The sequence below is a fragment of the Panicum virgatum genome, chromosome 3N (genome assembly GCF_016808335.1).
Source record: "Panicum virgatum strain AP13 chromosome 3N, P.virgatum_v5, whole genome shotgun sequence".
Lineage (NCBI taxonomy): Eukaryota > Viridiplantae > Streptophyta > Magnoliopsida > Poales > Poaceae > Panicum > Panicum virgatum.
This window is the reverse complement of record NC_053147.1, coordinates 17,790,750-17,806,465: the sequence shown is the minus strand read 5'-3', so window position 1 is coordinate 17,806,465 and position 15,716 is coordinate 17,790,750. Positions and strand designations below refer to the sequence as shown.

Here is a 15,716-nt window from a genome sequence, read left to right as displayed (position 1 = left end):
GGTCATTTTAATCTTTCTATTCAGACAAATGGAGCAATGATTTTGCTAGATGCTGTTAGTAGATAGGAAGTGTCCTATATCATAGTGTCAAAATATGGCAGAATTTATTAATCATTGTACGGGTACGTGGCTTTGAACAGCTCGGTTGCTGCCAGGAAGCTGGTTCATAGATCAAAACGCCAAGCGTTGACATTACATTGAAGCGAGATTGCAAGATTCGACCAATCATATCGTTTGTGCATGTCTCCATCACCGGCAAAAACCACGAGATCACCCCACCGGGTTATTTTAAACTCGAATTCGCCGTAGGATTTTTCTACTTCCTCTATCGCTTTCACAAAACTTTGGACTATACTGCCATTGCCATTTGCCACCAAGGGAAAAGGAGCAAGTTTTATAAACAAAACCAGTGGTGGGAAAACTCAGCCGAATTTGGCCATATCCGTCAAGGCATGTGCTTCTTGCTCGGTCCTACAATATATTTATACACATCTTTTATAGCAAAGCATATGCTCTCTTTTAATCCTTATGTGCTCCAGGCTTTCATCAGATCACACAACAAGCTTGTTTGATTTACCAACAACCCCGTTCCTGTGTGAGCCTGTGAGGTGATGACTGATGACAGCCAAAACCTGCTTTAACGTGGGTTCACGTATGATTGCAATCAGTGGAACAACTAAAGATACTCAGGTAGGTAGCATAGGTTCAATGGAAGACGTGGACAAAAAGTTTCCTCGATTCCGACCCCATTGATCTGCCCATTTGTTTGGTCACTGTGCTGTGTTGATGCCAGCAGAAAACACATACCACTATACCAGCGAGCAGTCAATCAGCTCCGTAGCTTATCTGTTTGTTCTGTAGCCGAAGGGAGCACAATGGCAGCCTACCGTACTGACAGTTATCAGGGAATTAATGCCACGGGAACAGAGTTCAAAGTTACGGTGCCTGATTGAAATATGAATTACCAAGGTGAAATGATCATGAGCTGCGAGCAGACCACATGCCCACATATTAGCATTTTTTTTCTTTGTATGTTCAAGAACAGGCGACAATTAATGTAAGGTAACCAGTATGTATTGGCAGACAAAATTTGTTGTTGTTCTGGTCAAGAATTCAAACTAAATTTTCGGTACTATTTTAGCAACATGGCAGCAGTCACAACTGATCAAGAAAAACAGCAAAATTTTATACCAAGGTAAAAATAACCACATCGGTCAAAGTAACACGACATAAAGTAAGTACATCTTGAAACACACAAAAATAAAAATGATAGAAGCACTGAAGTGGTCTGTAATACCTAAGTAGCATCGTATATATTTTATTTTGGATGCAGGTAGAATTCCATTCCCAAATAATGATTATGGAACAATCAGCAGCTTAGGAGTTGTCCAACGCCTCCAACAAATCAAGTCTGACCTGGCCAAACTTTCGTCCACGCGTCACATCACGGGCACACGTTCCTTGAACGCGGTCTACGGGTTGCAGACACTGCGTGTGGGCCCCCCGAAATCGGGCCGCTATACGCTTCCAGAGACACCTGGGTGAGCTTGGTCCATGGACCGAACACAGGGGCGTCCTACAGTTGCTCGGTCATTCGACTGGTTCGAGTCTATGAGCCGGGTCCACTTGAGAAGTGATTGGAATCCTTCTCCTCGCTTCTCCCTCCCGAGTCTCCCACCCATTAAAATGCAGAGCGGCAGAGGTTGGTCTCCCTCCTGGTCCTGGACAAAATCAGCTCCCGAAATCCAAAACTGAAACAGGTAAGAACCCCACAAAATCCTCCGAGCTGCTTTATCCATGCCCATGCACCAATTTATCAAACATGTTGATTGGAAAATAGTTTGGATTTTCGTCGTTTGCCGCGCAGTTCATTAATCACAGTGCTTTTCGCACAAATTGCCGATTGCAGGTGATTTTGAGGTTGGGCCTTGCTCGGAGGACCGATTTTGGAGCCGGAGGAGGGGATGTCAGGACCCCTCGATCGATTTGCTAGGCCATGTGAGTATGAGCGCTTCTTTCCCTTGGGACACTATGAATCGATTCCCAACGAATTAGCAGATGCTGTCGATTTTCTCCCTTCTTTCTTTGAAAGATAAATAATTGATATATTAGCAGATGCTATTACCGGAGTCCGCAAGGCATAAGAATTATTGCTGATACAAGGTTGTAGATTTATTGGTTTTGAGGCTAGAAACCCCAACCTACTTCTGTTACAGGGGGGAGAAATCAATATAGTATGTTATTTGCCAATTGCCTGAATTTTACCTGGTCTCATTAGACGACCTTATAGCTGATGCTCGAAGCTGGTTCTCGATTCTAATCATCAAGGATAACCACAAACTTGAACCCAAGTCATTGAATGCTGATAATCGACATGTAGCAATGTTCCTGTAACATGTGCAAACCAATAAGTTAATACATGTATCAATTCCTGTAACATGTACAAACCAATAAGTTAATACCTGTATTAACCCCTTGCCCTTTTCCGGATTAGCATTGATGTAACAGACGGGTTACAGTTCCAGTTACCTGTAAAGCATCATTTGCTGTCTAGTCGAACCCAACTATCGGTTACTGTTATTTCAAAAAAAAATAGCTTTCTTTGTTTTGATATGGATATGGGAAATTGAGACAGCATGTGCATGTTTTGAAGGTCTTGTACATAACGATGAAAGGAAAGAGAGCAGATCTGATGCAGACAACTCAGAAGGAGATAAGAAGACTAAAATTGGCTCTTTCAAGAAAAAAGCAATTAATGCGGGGAATAAATTCAGGCATTCCTTGAGAAGGAGAAGCAAAAAGAAAAATGAACCTAGGGATTCCATCAAGGACATAAGGGATATTAAAGAGCTCCAAGATGTCGAGACATTTCGGCAATGCTTAATTGATGAGGATTTGCTGCCACAACAGCATGATGATTATCACATGATGTTGAGGTACAACACTTACTTTTTTCAGTTTTTTTTCCTTCAAAGAACCTTCAAAAGAGCAGGGAGTTCCTTGTTCACAGGTTTTGATTTATCTTTACGCTGCATATATTCTTCCCCTTACATACCTTCCCAATAGCCCCAAAATAAACTTCGTAGGCTTGCACAGTCTGCACCAATAAACTTTATGCGCTTAAGGGATCATGTCTAGAAAGAAATTGGCTATCAACTTAGTTGAGTGGGATTCTCATTTGATCTCATTCACATTACAGGTTCCTAAAAGCGCGGAAATTTGATGTTGAGAAAGCAAAGAATATGTGGTCAGACATGCTTAGGTGGAGGAAGGAATTCGGGACCGACAAAATAGAGGTAAAGCTGAAATATAGATGGTGTATCAAAATATGTCATCTTTATTAGTCTTGCTCGGAGTAACTTCTGTATTTTGACCCTTATTGGTTTCTACACCTCAGGAATTTGACTACACCGAGTTAGATGAAGTTACAAAGTATTACCCACAATTTTATCATGGGGTGGATAAAGAGGGTAGACCTATCTACATAGAGTTAATAGGAAAAGTTGATGCAAACAAGCTAGTGCAGGTAACAACCATCGATCGGTATGTGAGATACCATGTCAAGGAGTTTGAGAGATGTTTCCAGATGAGATTTCCAGCTTGCTCAATTACTGCAAAAAAATACATAGACTCTTCTACGACTATTTTGGATGTGCAAGGAGTGGTATGTCACATTATGTCATAGCAAAATATCGTTCATTATATTTAAAGCCACATCACTAATATTTCTAGACTTCTTTTATTTAAATGAAGGGTTTCAAGAACTTCTCGAAATCTGCAAGGGAATTAGTCGCACGATTGCAGAAGATCGACGGTGATAACTACCCAGAGGTAGATATCCCGACAAATTTCAGTCCAGCATCTGAAACTTTTTCAATGAAATATTTCCATGTATAATTTTACTAACTTCAAAGTTTCTTCTTGTCATTATATTTATCTTGGCCCATTGTTGAATTCCTAAAGCATTTTGGATTCTGTTACAGACATTGTGCCGAATGTATATAATTAATGCTGGCCAAGGCTTCAAGATGTTATGGAACACAATAAAATCGTTCCTTGATCCAAAAACTGCTTCCAAGATTCATGTATGTAATGCTTTGTTAAGCAATGATTTGATTGCATCTTTCTTGAGTGCTTTTATACACATTATAGTTACCCTTCATCATTTCTCATTTTCTCTTGAAGGTTCTTGGGAATAAGTACCAACATAAATTGCTTGAAATTATTGATGAGTGGTCAGTATCCTTTTTCTTGGCCATACATTTGTGTTGGCGGCTTCCATCCTAATTTCTGTTAGTTACATGCATGCAGTGAATTGCCGGAATTTCTTGGTGGTAAATGCAAGTGTGATGAACATGGAGGTTGTCAAAAATCTGACAAAGGTCCTTGGAAGGATCCCGAAATAATAAAGGTAATAAATATCCTGCCATAACGACCCCCAATCTTGTGAAAAATAAACATGATTAAACATCAGAGAATAAAAGGGAGATGTTTCCAGATGAGATATCCAGCTAGAGAAAAACGTCTTAGTACTAAAGTGATGCATCTTGAATATCTCCAGAGAGTTCTCAATGGCGAGGCAAACTACGGAAGGCAAATTGTGACTATATCCAGCACTGATGGAAAGATAATTAGTTATGCTAGGCCAGAGTACCCAGCTGTAAGTCTATAAAAATGCTTTACTTTAGAAATTTTTAGAGACATGATTCTCAACCCTCACTCAGTACTTATTCCATTATTTTACTGAAGCAGAGAAAAGGCAGTGATGCATCTGCTGAATCTGGGTCTGAAGTGGAAGACGTAACATCTCCTACGGCGTCAAGGAATCTGATCACACACCCTATTTTGACCCCTGTTCACGAGGAGGCAAGTGGCTAACCCTTAGTGTATGATTAAAAACCTGATAATGATATGACTAAAATAATCTGCATCAGTAACATCTTGGCTATAAACACCACCAAGGGCCAAAAGGTTATTGATGACAGGTCACTAAATTATGCTGAGTAATATTTTGTAAACGTTTTCTTTTCCTAGCAATACAAGTTTTTAACCCAGTATGCTTTCCATTCCAAACATGTATGGAATGTAACTTTGGGTCCTTTTTCTTTAAAATGCTATTGCCACTTTTGTTATTGCATAGTTATTGATGGGTAACCTCTGTTGCTATCTCCAGTCAAAATTGCCCGCACATGCTTCAGCATCTGTTGCTCATGCTTCAATTGAAAGCATTCCTGTTGTGGACAAGGTTGTTGATGATGGATGGGGTAGTCCCAGAGCTAGTCTACAAGCTTCTTCCTCTGGTATGCTATGTGGTTATATAGTTATTGTCAAGCTCTTGTATCCATTTGACTTTTGTTCAAACTTATATCCACTCCTAGTCCATGTTTGTTCCCACCCAAGATGCTCAACTATTTATGGATAGATAATTAACTAGCAAAAGTAGCTACAGGTTGATGTACTTGTCAATCCTTGACATTTTAATCATTATGCTAATGTGCTTGCATTCATATCAATTTTGAGCTGCATCCTTTGATCGATTAGTTCTTTTCTTTCATTTTTCAAGAAGGCACTTCAAAGGCCCCAGCTTACAAAACAACCGAAAAGTTTCCTCTGGTATAAGGACGTAGCTCTCAAAATTACAGCAACATGTGATACATAATTGCATATGCACAAAGCTATTTTCTATATTTGTGTACTAAACCCTTTATATTCTCACACCACCAGGTTCATTTTCCTTGAGAAATTTGCCTGGCACATTCGAAGGACTTCGAGCTCAAATAATCACGTGGCTGACGGTCTTGGTCATGACCCTTTTTGCCATGCTCTGTTCTGTTCCAAGCAAGATGGCTAGAAGGATCTCTAACCAATCTGTTAAGCATGATGACTATCATGTTGAGTATCCTCAAGAACTGGAGTACAAGGAGGAGTTCCGACCTCCGTCTCCTGCCCCATCCTATACAGAAAAGGATGTGCTTTCATCTATGCTGAGACGGCTAGGTGAGCTGGAGGACAAGGTGCAGGTGCTTGAGACAAAGCCGTCTGAGATGCCATTTGAAAAGGAAGAATTGCTCAATGCAGCCGTCCGCCGTGTGGATGCATTGGAGGCTGAGTTAATTTCCACAAAGAAGGTAAGCTTATTTTGTTCAAAGTTGCAGGTTTTATGTCCTTGATTGGTCTCAGTCGGCACAACATAAACTACAGAACTATAATTGGCTGTTACTCTACAGACGATGTCATCTGTTGCATTTACATGGAAAGACTTCTTTCCATTTTTTTACAAATAAGGTGTCGAGGTTCTGAACTAATTATCTAAACCATATCCATGATCAGGCCCTCTATGATGCCTTGATGCGACAGGACGAGCTGCTCGCGTACATTGATAAGCAAGACCTGATCAAATTCCGTGTACGTTACAGATCTCCCACGCTCAATTCCTTTTTTTCCATCATTGAAGATGTACATATATGACTTCTTTCTAGTATGGTTCTCTGCCCCATCTAATCTTAGTCACTTGTATGTGCATGGCATTTGCAGAAGAAGAAGTTCTGCTTCTAAGAGCTGGGCGCGGAGCAGCTAGCTGTTCTTGACACGCAGAGCCGTTCGTGTATATTGGATTGCGGCTAATGTGTTGTATGTATGTATATTTTGTTGGTCCGTAGAAGTCTCAAGTGTGTAATTGATAGTAGTAAATAATAGGCGTGCCGTTCGGCCCCTTCATGTTTCGGGCTCTTCATGTCTGTTATTACACATTCGACGAGCTAGGACACGAAAGCCCAAAGGCCAAGGTGTTTTGTACTGTATGCTCTACCCTGTGAAGAGGTACCTAGCACTTGCGCTAGCCTAAGCTGTAGCTGTAATCATGGTTGCATCGTCGCAAAGCCGATAGCGTGCTGACAATGAATACATTGTGTGCTGCCGTTTCAGTTGAGCTGCGTGCTGCATCTGCCGCGGTGTACGACTTGTTGAGTGCTTGGTGCGTTCAGGGCTGTTGTCATGTTTTCAGTTCATCGGAGTTGTTGGAGTATTCATCAAATCCGATGCGCTGGCACGAATCAAATTTGCAACCCCTGGCAACGTCACCAGGAACTACCAAAATTTCTGCGTGGGCCACGAGCACTCAAATACAAAAAAAAGAAGGAAATATTCAATCAATTCTGTTGTACATATATATAAGAAACAAACAAAATTTTAAAAGATAACCAGAACCACCAAAAAAAGGCTGCCGCCTGCAAAGGAATTGCCTGTTCATCGGTTAGCGAATTCCTGAAATTACCCATGGTTTCTCCCTCTCTGAGGTACGGTACCTGTTGCAGGATGGCGCCTATGCGTTGGGCTGGAGAGCCATCATCATATTCATCTCCCTCCATCGTCAGCGGAATCTATTAGCCAATGAGATTTGTGTTAGTACCCGCAGGTCGAGGTGGCGTGGCGCGCACCTTTGCGGGAGGCGCCACCGGGCAGATTACAAACATGAGATGAGATGTGCTTGTGGCTGGCCAAAAAACCCGATACCCGAAGTCCGAATCCGAAAAACCCGAACCCAAATCCGGGTTTCAGCCCACGGTACCCGAAATTAGTTCGGGTAATTCGGGTTTTGGGCCACGGTACCCGAAATACCCGATCTACCCGCGCCGCGCCGCCCCAGCCGCCCACCGCGCCATCGCCCGCCGCCCCATGCCCAACGGCACGAGCAGCGGCTCCCCGCCGCCGTCCATCGCGCCGACGAGGCGAGGCCCGGCCGGCAGCCCGGCACCGGTGCTCGCGGCGGCGGAGGATGGGGAGGGGAGGAGGCGAGATCCGGGCGGGGACGGGGAGAGGACGAGGCCACCGCCCACGGCCCCCATCCACTCCTCCCCTCACCGGCGATGCCTGTACGAAATGTCGGGTACCCGAATTTTCGGGTTTTGATTATTTCTAGCGAATTTCGGATTGCAGTTTTCAGAACCCAAAATTTTAAAAACCCGAAAAACTTAACCCGAAATTTTCGGGTAACCCAAATGCCCAGCCATAGATGTGCTAGCAACCGCGCGGAGGTCTCCGAGTCGCGCGTTATATCTGGCGGTAAACCCACCTGCGCGGCCGATGCGGGACTAAACGTATGATCGAAGTTGAAGTACGTACACGTGGCGGCACAGATTGACTAAAGCATACATGCATTTGCTTGAAGAATAGTACTACCTTAAACATTATATATACCCTTAGGCTTAACAAAAGGATGAATGGATATCAAAATTGCGAAAAACAGCAAATCGTCTGAGGTGTGAAGAAAGGTTTCACAGCAAGCTACTGTCGCTTTGTCAGGAAAGGCACCACGAACCGCCATGTTCGGTAAAGCAGGCGCAAAGAAGGATGAACACACATGTCAGTATCTTCATTCCCAGTTCACAATCTAATCTAGTAATTTATAACACCGCAACACAGCCGCAGGAGCAATGCTCGAATCAACGTGCCAGGACTTGGCTTCCTTCAAGCACCGATCAAAGCGCCATCATCCAATAGCTCGTCTGCAACCAAGCTCAGAAGGTGGATGATCATACTTCTTCACGATGCCGGGATGTTGTGTTGGATGACGCCTAGTTAGTCGGATGGCTGTATTTCCTGAACACTCTCTCCTGGTTCTCCCGCCACCATTCCTCGGCCTGCTGCTCCGCAAATCTCCTCTTGCTGATCGTGGGGGGAAAAACAAGGAGAGTAAATGATCAGCTCCTGGAAACTATGAAAGCGAAAGTTATGGAGTGCTTTGGATGTACTATGAAAGTGATTGGACCTGAGAAGGTTCGGACATTAATGCCATGTACAGAACGAGGGTATGCGGCAACTAGGTTACCTGAATCTGACACGCTTGAATACTTTGGTACCATCTCTCAGCTGGATGAGTGTCACATACACCCCTGGTTCAAACTGCTCGATCAGTTGCACTTCTCCGTGAGTATTAAGCTTTGGCGCAAAGTCGCCATTAGCTCTCGAGCTGTTCTCCATGATACGGTGGCATGGAGATTCACTCGTCAAGGAAGCGGCCGAGCTACCAGCATTTCCAGTGCTGCCATCCTGAGACAAAACCAGACTGCCCATGCTTGCTGACCTCTGATGTGCCGTAGCATGTCTATCGGCACCTGTGACTTCCGGTGGATGAATACCTTGCCCAGTAAGAAACCTCTCTGAATGGCTTTGCAAGGCTTTTAAGCTGTCAGCAGCATCACTGGGCACCCTATCTGCAATACTCTTGAGCTGAAGAATGACCGGACGTGATACAGTGAGCATCATCCAAGACAGATCCGGTAAACATGTACAGGGAAACGACCCTTGTTTTTTGAGCTACTACAAAGCTTATATTGATTCATGTTATTCTATGTTCCAAGTTAACAATAAATGCTTTCACCATTATGCTTGTTTCATTCACAACATTCAACATCATTAAAGCACACCCCTATTTGTATTTTATTTGGATTATAGAAGTCTTGGTACTGTAAATGGAATAGAATAAAAGGGTAGACTATTGGGTCTCAAGTACGCACGCAGCATGGTAGGGGGTAGGCACTTAATGTCATCATCCAAGCTCAAGAGCTGTGTATCTATCTATCTATCATGCAGAGCTATTTTAATACTGTACCTCATTGTCAAGAAACCTAATGAATTCCAAGACACCATTACGCCTAGAAGACTCTTCTGCAGCTATAGAGGCAGAATTTTCAGCTCTTCTTTCCGATTTCTGCAGTTGCTCCTCTTGGGCATCACATTTTTGTTTCAATTTATTAACCTATTAAAAGTTCAATAAATTTATTAGCGCCGGCTAAACATGGTAAAAGTGGCAAAATATACAGTATTCTAAAACAGACCTGAGATTGCAACTTTGTTATATCTTCATTCAGCACATCTTTCGTCCTCTTCAAGTTATCAGTACCACAGAGAGGAGTTGCTGCAGGTGGATTTGGCTTCTTTGTGAAAGGAGATGGTTGCACAGGCATGGCCATTGGCACTGCAGCTGCCATTGCCATGGGCTTTAGACTAGCTGGACCAAATGTTCCACCAAAAGCAAGATTGTTAAAAGGTAACATGGAAGGAGCTTGGGATGCCTTCATCATGGACATGGGATCTGGTTTTATCTCATTTCGAACTGCTTTTGTCTCAGCTTGCTTGAGTGGTTCTGCTGGTGATCCTGTTGCAAGCCTGGAAGGCCTTATGTCTGGCCTCTCTGACTTGTCTTTGTTATCAACGGATCGACGGGCATTGACATTCCTTTTGTGATATGAACTGCTGCTGCTGGTCTCTGCAGCTTTCAGTTTCATGAAGCATGAATCGCATACACGATGTGGTTTGCCAGGAGTAGGTGCCAAAGCAGCTTTCAGTACTTTCCTTGAACTACATGCATGGCAATGGACAAGCCCACAATTGTAACAATTGTGTCGCTTTCTTGTGAAGCCAAATGGTTGCCTACAACCTGAGCATACGGACTGATCTGCACCTGAAACCCACTTATGTATACAAATGCAGGTAGTGAAATTTGAACCGCATGCTATACTTTTAACATGACGATCTTTTAATGCTTCCACAAGGGTTGGTTTTTTCTTATCTTCCACACCACCATGCCCCAGCCTTCCATTGGCCCCCATCCCCCATGTATATACTTCACTTCGTGAAGTCAATACTGCAACGTGGCATGAACCACAGGCGATCTCTTCAACCAATTCACCTGATAACTTATCTTGTACCAGGCTAGGTTGTTTACCATCAGACTTTGGATTCCCAAGTTGACCATTGCTAGAGCTTCCCATTGCGAAAACATGACCAGATGTAGCAAGGGCGATGGTCATACTATGTCCACAGGCCACCTGATGGAAATTATAATCAACGATAGATTGAACACATGTAGGAACTAGCCTAGCATCTTTATCCCCATGACCTAGGAGATTCTTGTCCCCAGCACCCCAGGTATATAGCTTCCTGGACACCACATTCACGCCTGTCTGATTATTGGTCTCCACAATTGCTGCGGAATGCCAGAGTCCACAGGCTACTTTCATTGTTCTGAATCCACTCAAAGTTTCGACTTCCTTTGGGTATGCAACACTTTCATGATTCCCATGTCCAAGAGCACCAAATGTCCCGTCACCAAAGGTGAAAACTTTCCCACTTGACGTGGTCAGTGCTGAGTGCCACGAGCCACATGCAACAGACAGAATCTGAATCCCTTCTAAGGGTCCTGAGACTTGTTTTGGAAGCCAGTGGCTAGTTCCGGCACCATGTCCAAGCAATCCAGCATTGTAGTATCCATCACCCCAAGTGTACAAGTCACCAGAGGCAGTTACAGCACAAGTATGGAACTCCCCGCATGCAATATATTCTACATTTGAAACTGCTAAGGCTTCAACAAGTTTAGGACGGCTAATATCTGCATCAGTCCCGTGACCAAGCCGCCCTCCAAGTTCTTCACCCCATGCGAATACTTCTCCTTGCCTAGTAGTCAGAGCAATGTGCCTGGAACCACAGGCTATCTGCTGTACGTCCAAAACAACATCTGATTCCAGAGGTTTGGGAACTAAAATGTCTGCTTTGGAGCACAAATAGTTTGAGGATCCCTCTGCTGGGATCACATCAGTCCAGACCTCACCCCACACATAAACATCACCAAGGGATTCAATGTCATCTTGTCCAGAACCTTGACTTGAAGAACTAGGAACACTGCTGGAAATACTAATGCGGCCACCGTCTGTACTTGCTCTTAGCATATTTGCACGATCCGATCCAACATCTGCTTTTGCTGAATTGACAGAATTGGTTGTGCTGTAACTACCAGAGTTAAAAGTACGTGTGATACTTGAGGCGATATCTACTGTCGTATCATAAAAATTGCTATCTTGGTAATGTGATACTTCCTGAACAGAAAAAGGAAAGAAACATTTAGTTCAAAGATTCTGCAACCTTTGACCAAAGGTAAGGCAGAGTCCAGCTGAAACAAGAAGGTTAAGTGGATAAACAATAACTAAGTAACAGTAGTTTATTAGAGGCTAGCTAATACACAGAAGAAATAAGAACCAAACGGTGTCTCCATGCTTTGTTTTGTCTGACAGCCATAAATCGCATCCACGATTAAGTTAGTCTCTTCTAGATAACAAGTATAACCTTGTAAAATTAAGTAGGATAAAATGCCATGATTTATGTGTGTGCCACAATACAATACAAATGCAGCTTCTCAGGCATCTTAGTGCTGGCTTTTCAAAGAACTAGACTTCAAAATAAAGCTTACTGTGATGAAATCTGAATCCAATCACAAATACTTAAACTAGACCGCATAGAGAGAAATTATAACATATTTGATTTCATTTTAAACAATGTGACCAATATTCAAGAATACCAACTCACATCAGAAACTGATAACCTATCACCTGGACCATCAGTCGAATAACTTTTACGGCCTGAAGTAGAAGTAATGAGTGTCTCAAGTGCTGAAAACCAGACTTCAACTTCAGCTTGATCCTTGCAAACCTGTAGATCAGCTAGAATCCCATGTTACTAATGTCTTCCACACATCATAGAATAAGATATACCCAAAGAACTCGACCACAGGAAAATGAGATCCCCTGGTTTTGTCTTAAAATAGGGGGCGCCAGACCCTGGTTGGCCAAAAACTCAATGAAACTTGCAACTAGTTCTCATCGAGGTACCCACATTTTGCCAAACACTCAGGTTTGAACCCTCATGTTATCGAGGTACCCACAGATTTGAACCCTGGTCCGCTAGCTCTTTCCCAAGGACACTAGCCAGCTGCACTAGGTAGCTTCTCATGGCCTCCTTCTCTTAACACCGAGTTTTTACCACTACTTCGTTAGAAAAAAGGAGAGCAAAACATCTACATCTTACCAGGTCAAGGGAACGTTGGCCTTTCTTGTATATCAGAGAAAATGATAGGTAGTCCTTCTCAGGGCGTAAAAATCTCCTAAAAACAGCCTGGCAAAAAAAGATGAATTCATTTATGTCCATTTGAAATGTCTGAGACCCTATGCCATAATATTTTTCTGTCATTAAAAACTTTAATTGTGACTGCATAGCAGCAAAGTAACCATCTAACTCTTTGGTAACTGTAAGGTGGTGTTTCGGCTTACAGTTCTCTGTCCAGGAATGATTCTAGAAACAGAAGATAGTACGAGGCACTTCTCTTTGTTGTGGGAATACCAAACTAATGTTGTTTCATCCTGTAATGCAGAACCATCAAGGGATGTTATTTCTTTAATGTAAAGAGATATTTGAGGAGTTAAGATTTGTATTATAAAACAGTGCACGTAAGAACTTACACTAGAAAGTCTGAACTCACGAATCTTGGGTTTTCCCTTCCGGCTATACTTGATAAGCTTGCTGCCTTTCTTGAGAGTTATAAGGGCCTTGGGGACATAAAAAAGGTGTATGTGTTATACTTCCAATTGTTTAGCACACAAGCACGTGCTCAGTCAAAACAGAATAAAAGGAATGCGTTTTGGAACTCACATTATCATCTGGTGTCATCTAAACAGTAACATGTCAACATCCTATATATTTTCAGGAATTGAGTCTGGATCGCCTGCAACTGCACATCCAGAGTAACATTGGGGTCTCGGCATCACAATATGGGATTCAGATCAAATTGACATGAAACGTCGTTCTCAATGATATCAGAGAAATTTATACAGTGAATAACAATACGATATGTCCAGTTTGATCACAATAACAAATATGTGATTTTGCGCATATAGATCCTTCAAATCTTGGGCATCATTTTTTTTTCTGAAACGTTATTGAAACGGTTTGACATTTCCATGAGAACAGATTAACAATGCTGCGCTTATAATGCAAATAAAAAATGAAATAGAATGCAACAGTAATCACCCACGCAGCACGAATTCCATTCCGGGCAGAACGAAAGATTTGGATTTGGGGGTTCAAAACAAAAACAAGACTCCGCAGAACAGAATCACAAAATGCACAACCCAATCGGAGCAAGCCCGTGTTCCTCACCAGCAAGAGAAGAAACCAATCGGAACTCCGAAGGATCTCCACTCCACGCCAGTCTAGGGGGGACGAGGGCGACCAGAGGAGGGAGAGGGGCGCAGCTGCGGTGGAAGGATGCCTTGATCTGCATGGAGGGAGAGGGAGGCGTGTTCGGCGGGGAGGGTGGGGGGAGAGGAGCCTACAATAGCTGGGGAAGGAACGAGTGGCCTGTGGTTTCGGTTGAACTCGGTCGCGTTGAACCCACCCAGTAGAACAAGGGCTAATTGTCGTACGGCATTTTTGGGCCGTGTTTAGATGCTTTAAAGGTAAAATGTAAAATTTTTATAAATAGCTTGCATAATGTACTAAATATAGTCAAAAAATAAACCGCATTACACAAATAGACTGTAAATCGCGAGACGAATCTAATGAGCTTAATTAGGACGTGATTGGACACTAAATTGTTATAGTAATACTACAGTAAACATGCTCTAATAATGGATTAATTAAACTCATTAGATTCATTTCATAGTTTACAGACGAGATTTTGCGATTAGTCTACATTTAGTACTTCAAATGTTGAAGATTCCCTTGAAAAACGCAAAATGCAAAGTGAATTAAACACACCATGGTCCAGTTCTGCGCTCGACATGATATACTCCCTCCATCTATTTATTTAGAAGGTGCACACGCATATTAAAATTTAAATTTTACGATCTTTTGGTCAATAATTTGATTATTAATTTTTATTTTTATAGTGCAATTTTATAAGATTGGATTAGTAATCAAAATATTTTACTATAATTATAAGTTTATAACTATAAATAATATAATACATGATAAATGAATGGTCAAAATATTATTTAGGAGAACGTACTATATTATACTATCTCTTATAAATATGTAAGGAGGGAGTAGTTTCTAATCCTATTATTATTATTATTATTATTATTATTATTATTATTATTATTATTATTATTATTATTATTATTATTATTATCATGATGTGCCTATATTTCTTTTTCTACTGCATTTTATGAAGATTTGAATCCCATAATCCAACTTCTACTCCCTCTATCCTAATTTATTCGTAATTTTGGCTTTTCTAGATGCATAATTTTTGTTATGCACCTCCATTTCAAATTATTAGTCGTTTTAGATTTTCTAGGTACATAAATTTTGCTATGCACATGGAACAAAGTCAAATCGACTAATATTTTGGAAAGGAGGGAGTAGATCATATTTTTCCTTATTGGATTATAATCATCATTTGTATGGTGTATATGTATATCCAACTTTGTTGGGTTCTCCTCCAATTTTCTCATCGGGTATAGCCTTTCAACTTTTAACCCGGCAGCAGGCCTTGCAAATTCATTTCGCAATGGTTCCGAATTTTGGCCCGTCTTCTTCCCACCAAAGCTTGCGTTGCATACATGTTCTGGTTAAAAAGAAAAAAGAAAAAGAAACGGGAAAAGAAAGCTTTGCATACATGTCCACATTTTGTCAAATACTTTATATTTTTGAAGTTGAAAATTGAAGTCTAGGCTCTTGATTCGCGAGCCATCGTTCTTCAATTTCCTTTTAAGGGCAAGATCGTCACTTCCATACCAAGTCCCTTTTGCTGAACAACAGTACATAACGAAGTTCTGATGAGAAGAAAGACTCTGCATCTAGCACCGAATTCGGTTTGCCAACAGCAGGCAGAGAACCGCTGCGTCTGAAGTGTCAGGGTTGCTGATTCAGACACGGCATGCATG

The 15,716-nt window shown here is 42.0% G+C and overlaps 2 protein-coding genes across 5 annotated transcripts; one reads left to right on the top strand and one right to left on the bottom strand.

Annotated features, from left to right (window-relative positions):
* Nucleotides 1–1,606: 1,606 nt before the first annotated feature.
* LOC120664759 (phosphatidylinositol/phosphatidylcholine transfer protein SFH8-like) lies at nucleotides 1,607–6,928 on the top strand. Of its 3 annotated transcripts, none has more exons than XM_039944074.1 (15): nucleotides 1,607–1,760; nucleotides 1,910–1,998; nucleotides 2,654–2,936; nucleotides 3,200–3,296; nucleotides 3,398–3,664; nucleotides 3,754–3,831; nucleotides 3,984–4,085; nucleotides 4,186–4,235; nucleotides 4,312–4,411; nucleotides 4,562–4,660; nucleotides 4,750–4,866; nucleotides 5,174–5,300; nucleotides 5,725–6,128; nucleotides 6,331–6,405; nucleotides 6,538–6,928. In XM_039944074.1, the coding sequence occupies exons 2-15, from the start codon at nucleotides 1,965–1,967 to the stop codon at nucleotides 6,553–6,555; spliced, it is 1,851 nt and encodes a 616-aa protein (XP_039800008.1). In that variant the 5' UTR covers nucleotides 1,607–1,760; nucleotides 1,910–1,964; the 3' UTR covers nucleotides 6,556–6,928. The 3 variants fall into 3 exon arrangements, with proteins under 3 accessions (XP_039800008.1, XP_039800006.1, XP_039800007.1); XM_039944072.1 differs by having other exon boundaries at nucleotides 6,535–6,928; XM_039944073.1 differs by having other exon boundaries at nucleotides 4,753–4,866; nucleotides 6,535–6,897.
* Nucleotides 6,929–8,204: 1,276 nt separating this feature from the next.
* Nucleotides 8,205–14,209, bottom strand: LOC120664757 (PH, RCC1 and FYVE domains-containing protein 1-like). Of its 2 annotated transcripts, none has more exons than XM_039944071.1 (10): nucleotides 13,987–14,209; nucleotides 13,480–13,755; nucleotides 13,290–13,376; nucleotides 13,101–13,190; nucleotides 12,859–12,945; nucleotides 12,361–12,483; nucleotides 9,837–11,873; nucleotides 9,611–9,757; nucleotides 8,828–9,228; nucleotides 8,205–8,664 (listed from the first exon to the last, which is right to left on the bottom strand). In XM_039944071.1, the coding sequence occupies exons 2-10, from the start codon at nucleotides 13,495–13,497 to the stop codon at nucleotides 8,574–8,576; spliced, it is 3,081 nt and encodes a 1,026-aa protein (XP_039800005.1). In that variant the 5' UTR covers nucleotides 13,498–13,755; nucleotides 13,987–14,209; the 3' UTR covers nucleotides 8,205–8,573. The 2 variants fall into 2 exon arrangements, with proteins under 2 accessions (XP_039800005.1, XP_039800004.1); XM_039944070.1 differs by having other exon boundaries at nucleotides 13,480–13,558.
* Between the last annotated feature and the right edge of the window lie 1,507 nt (nucleotides 14,210–15,716).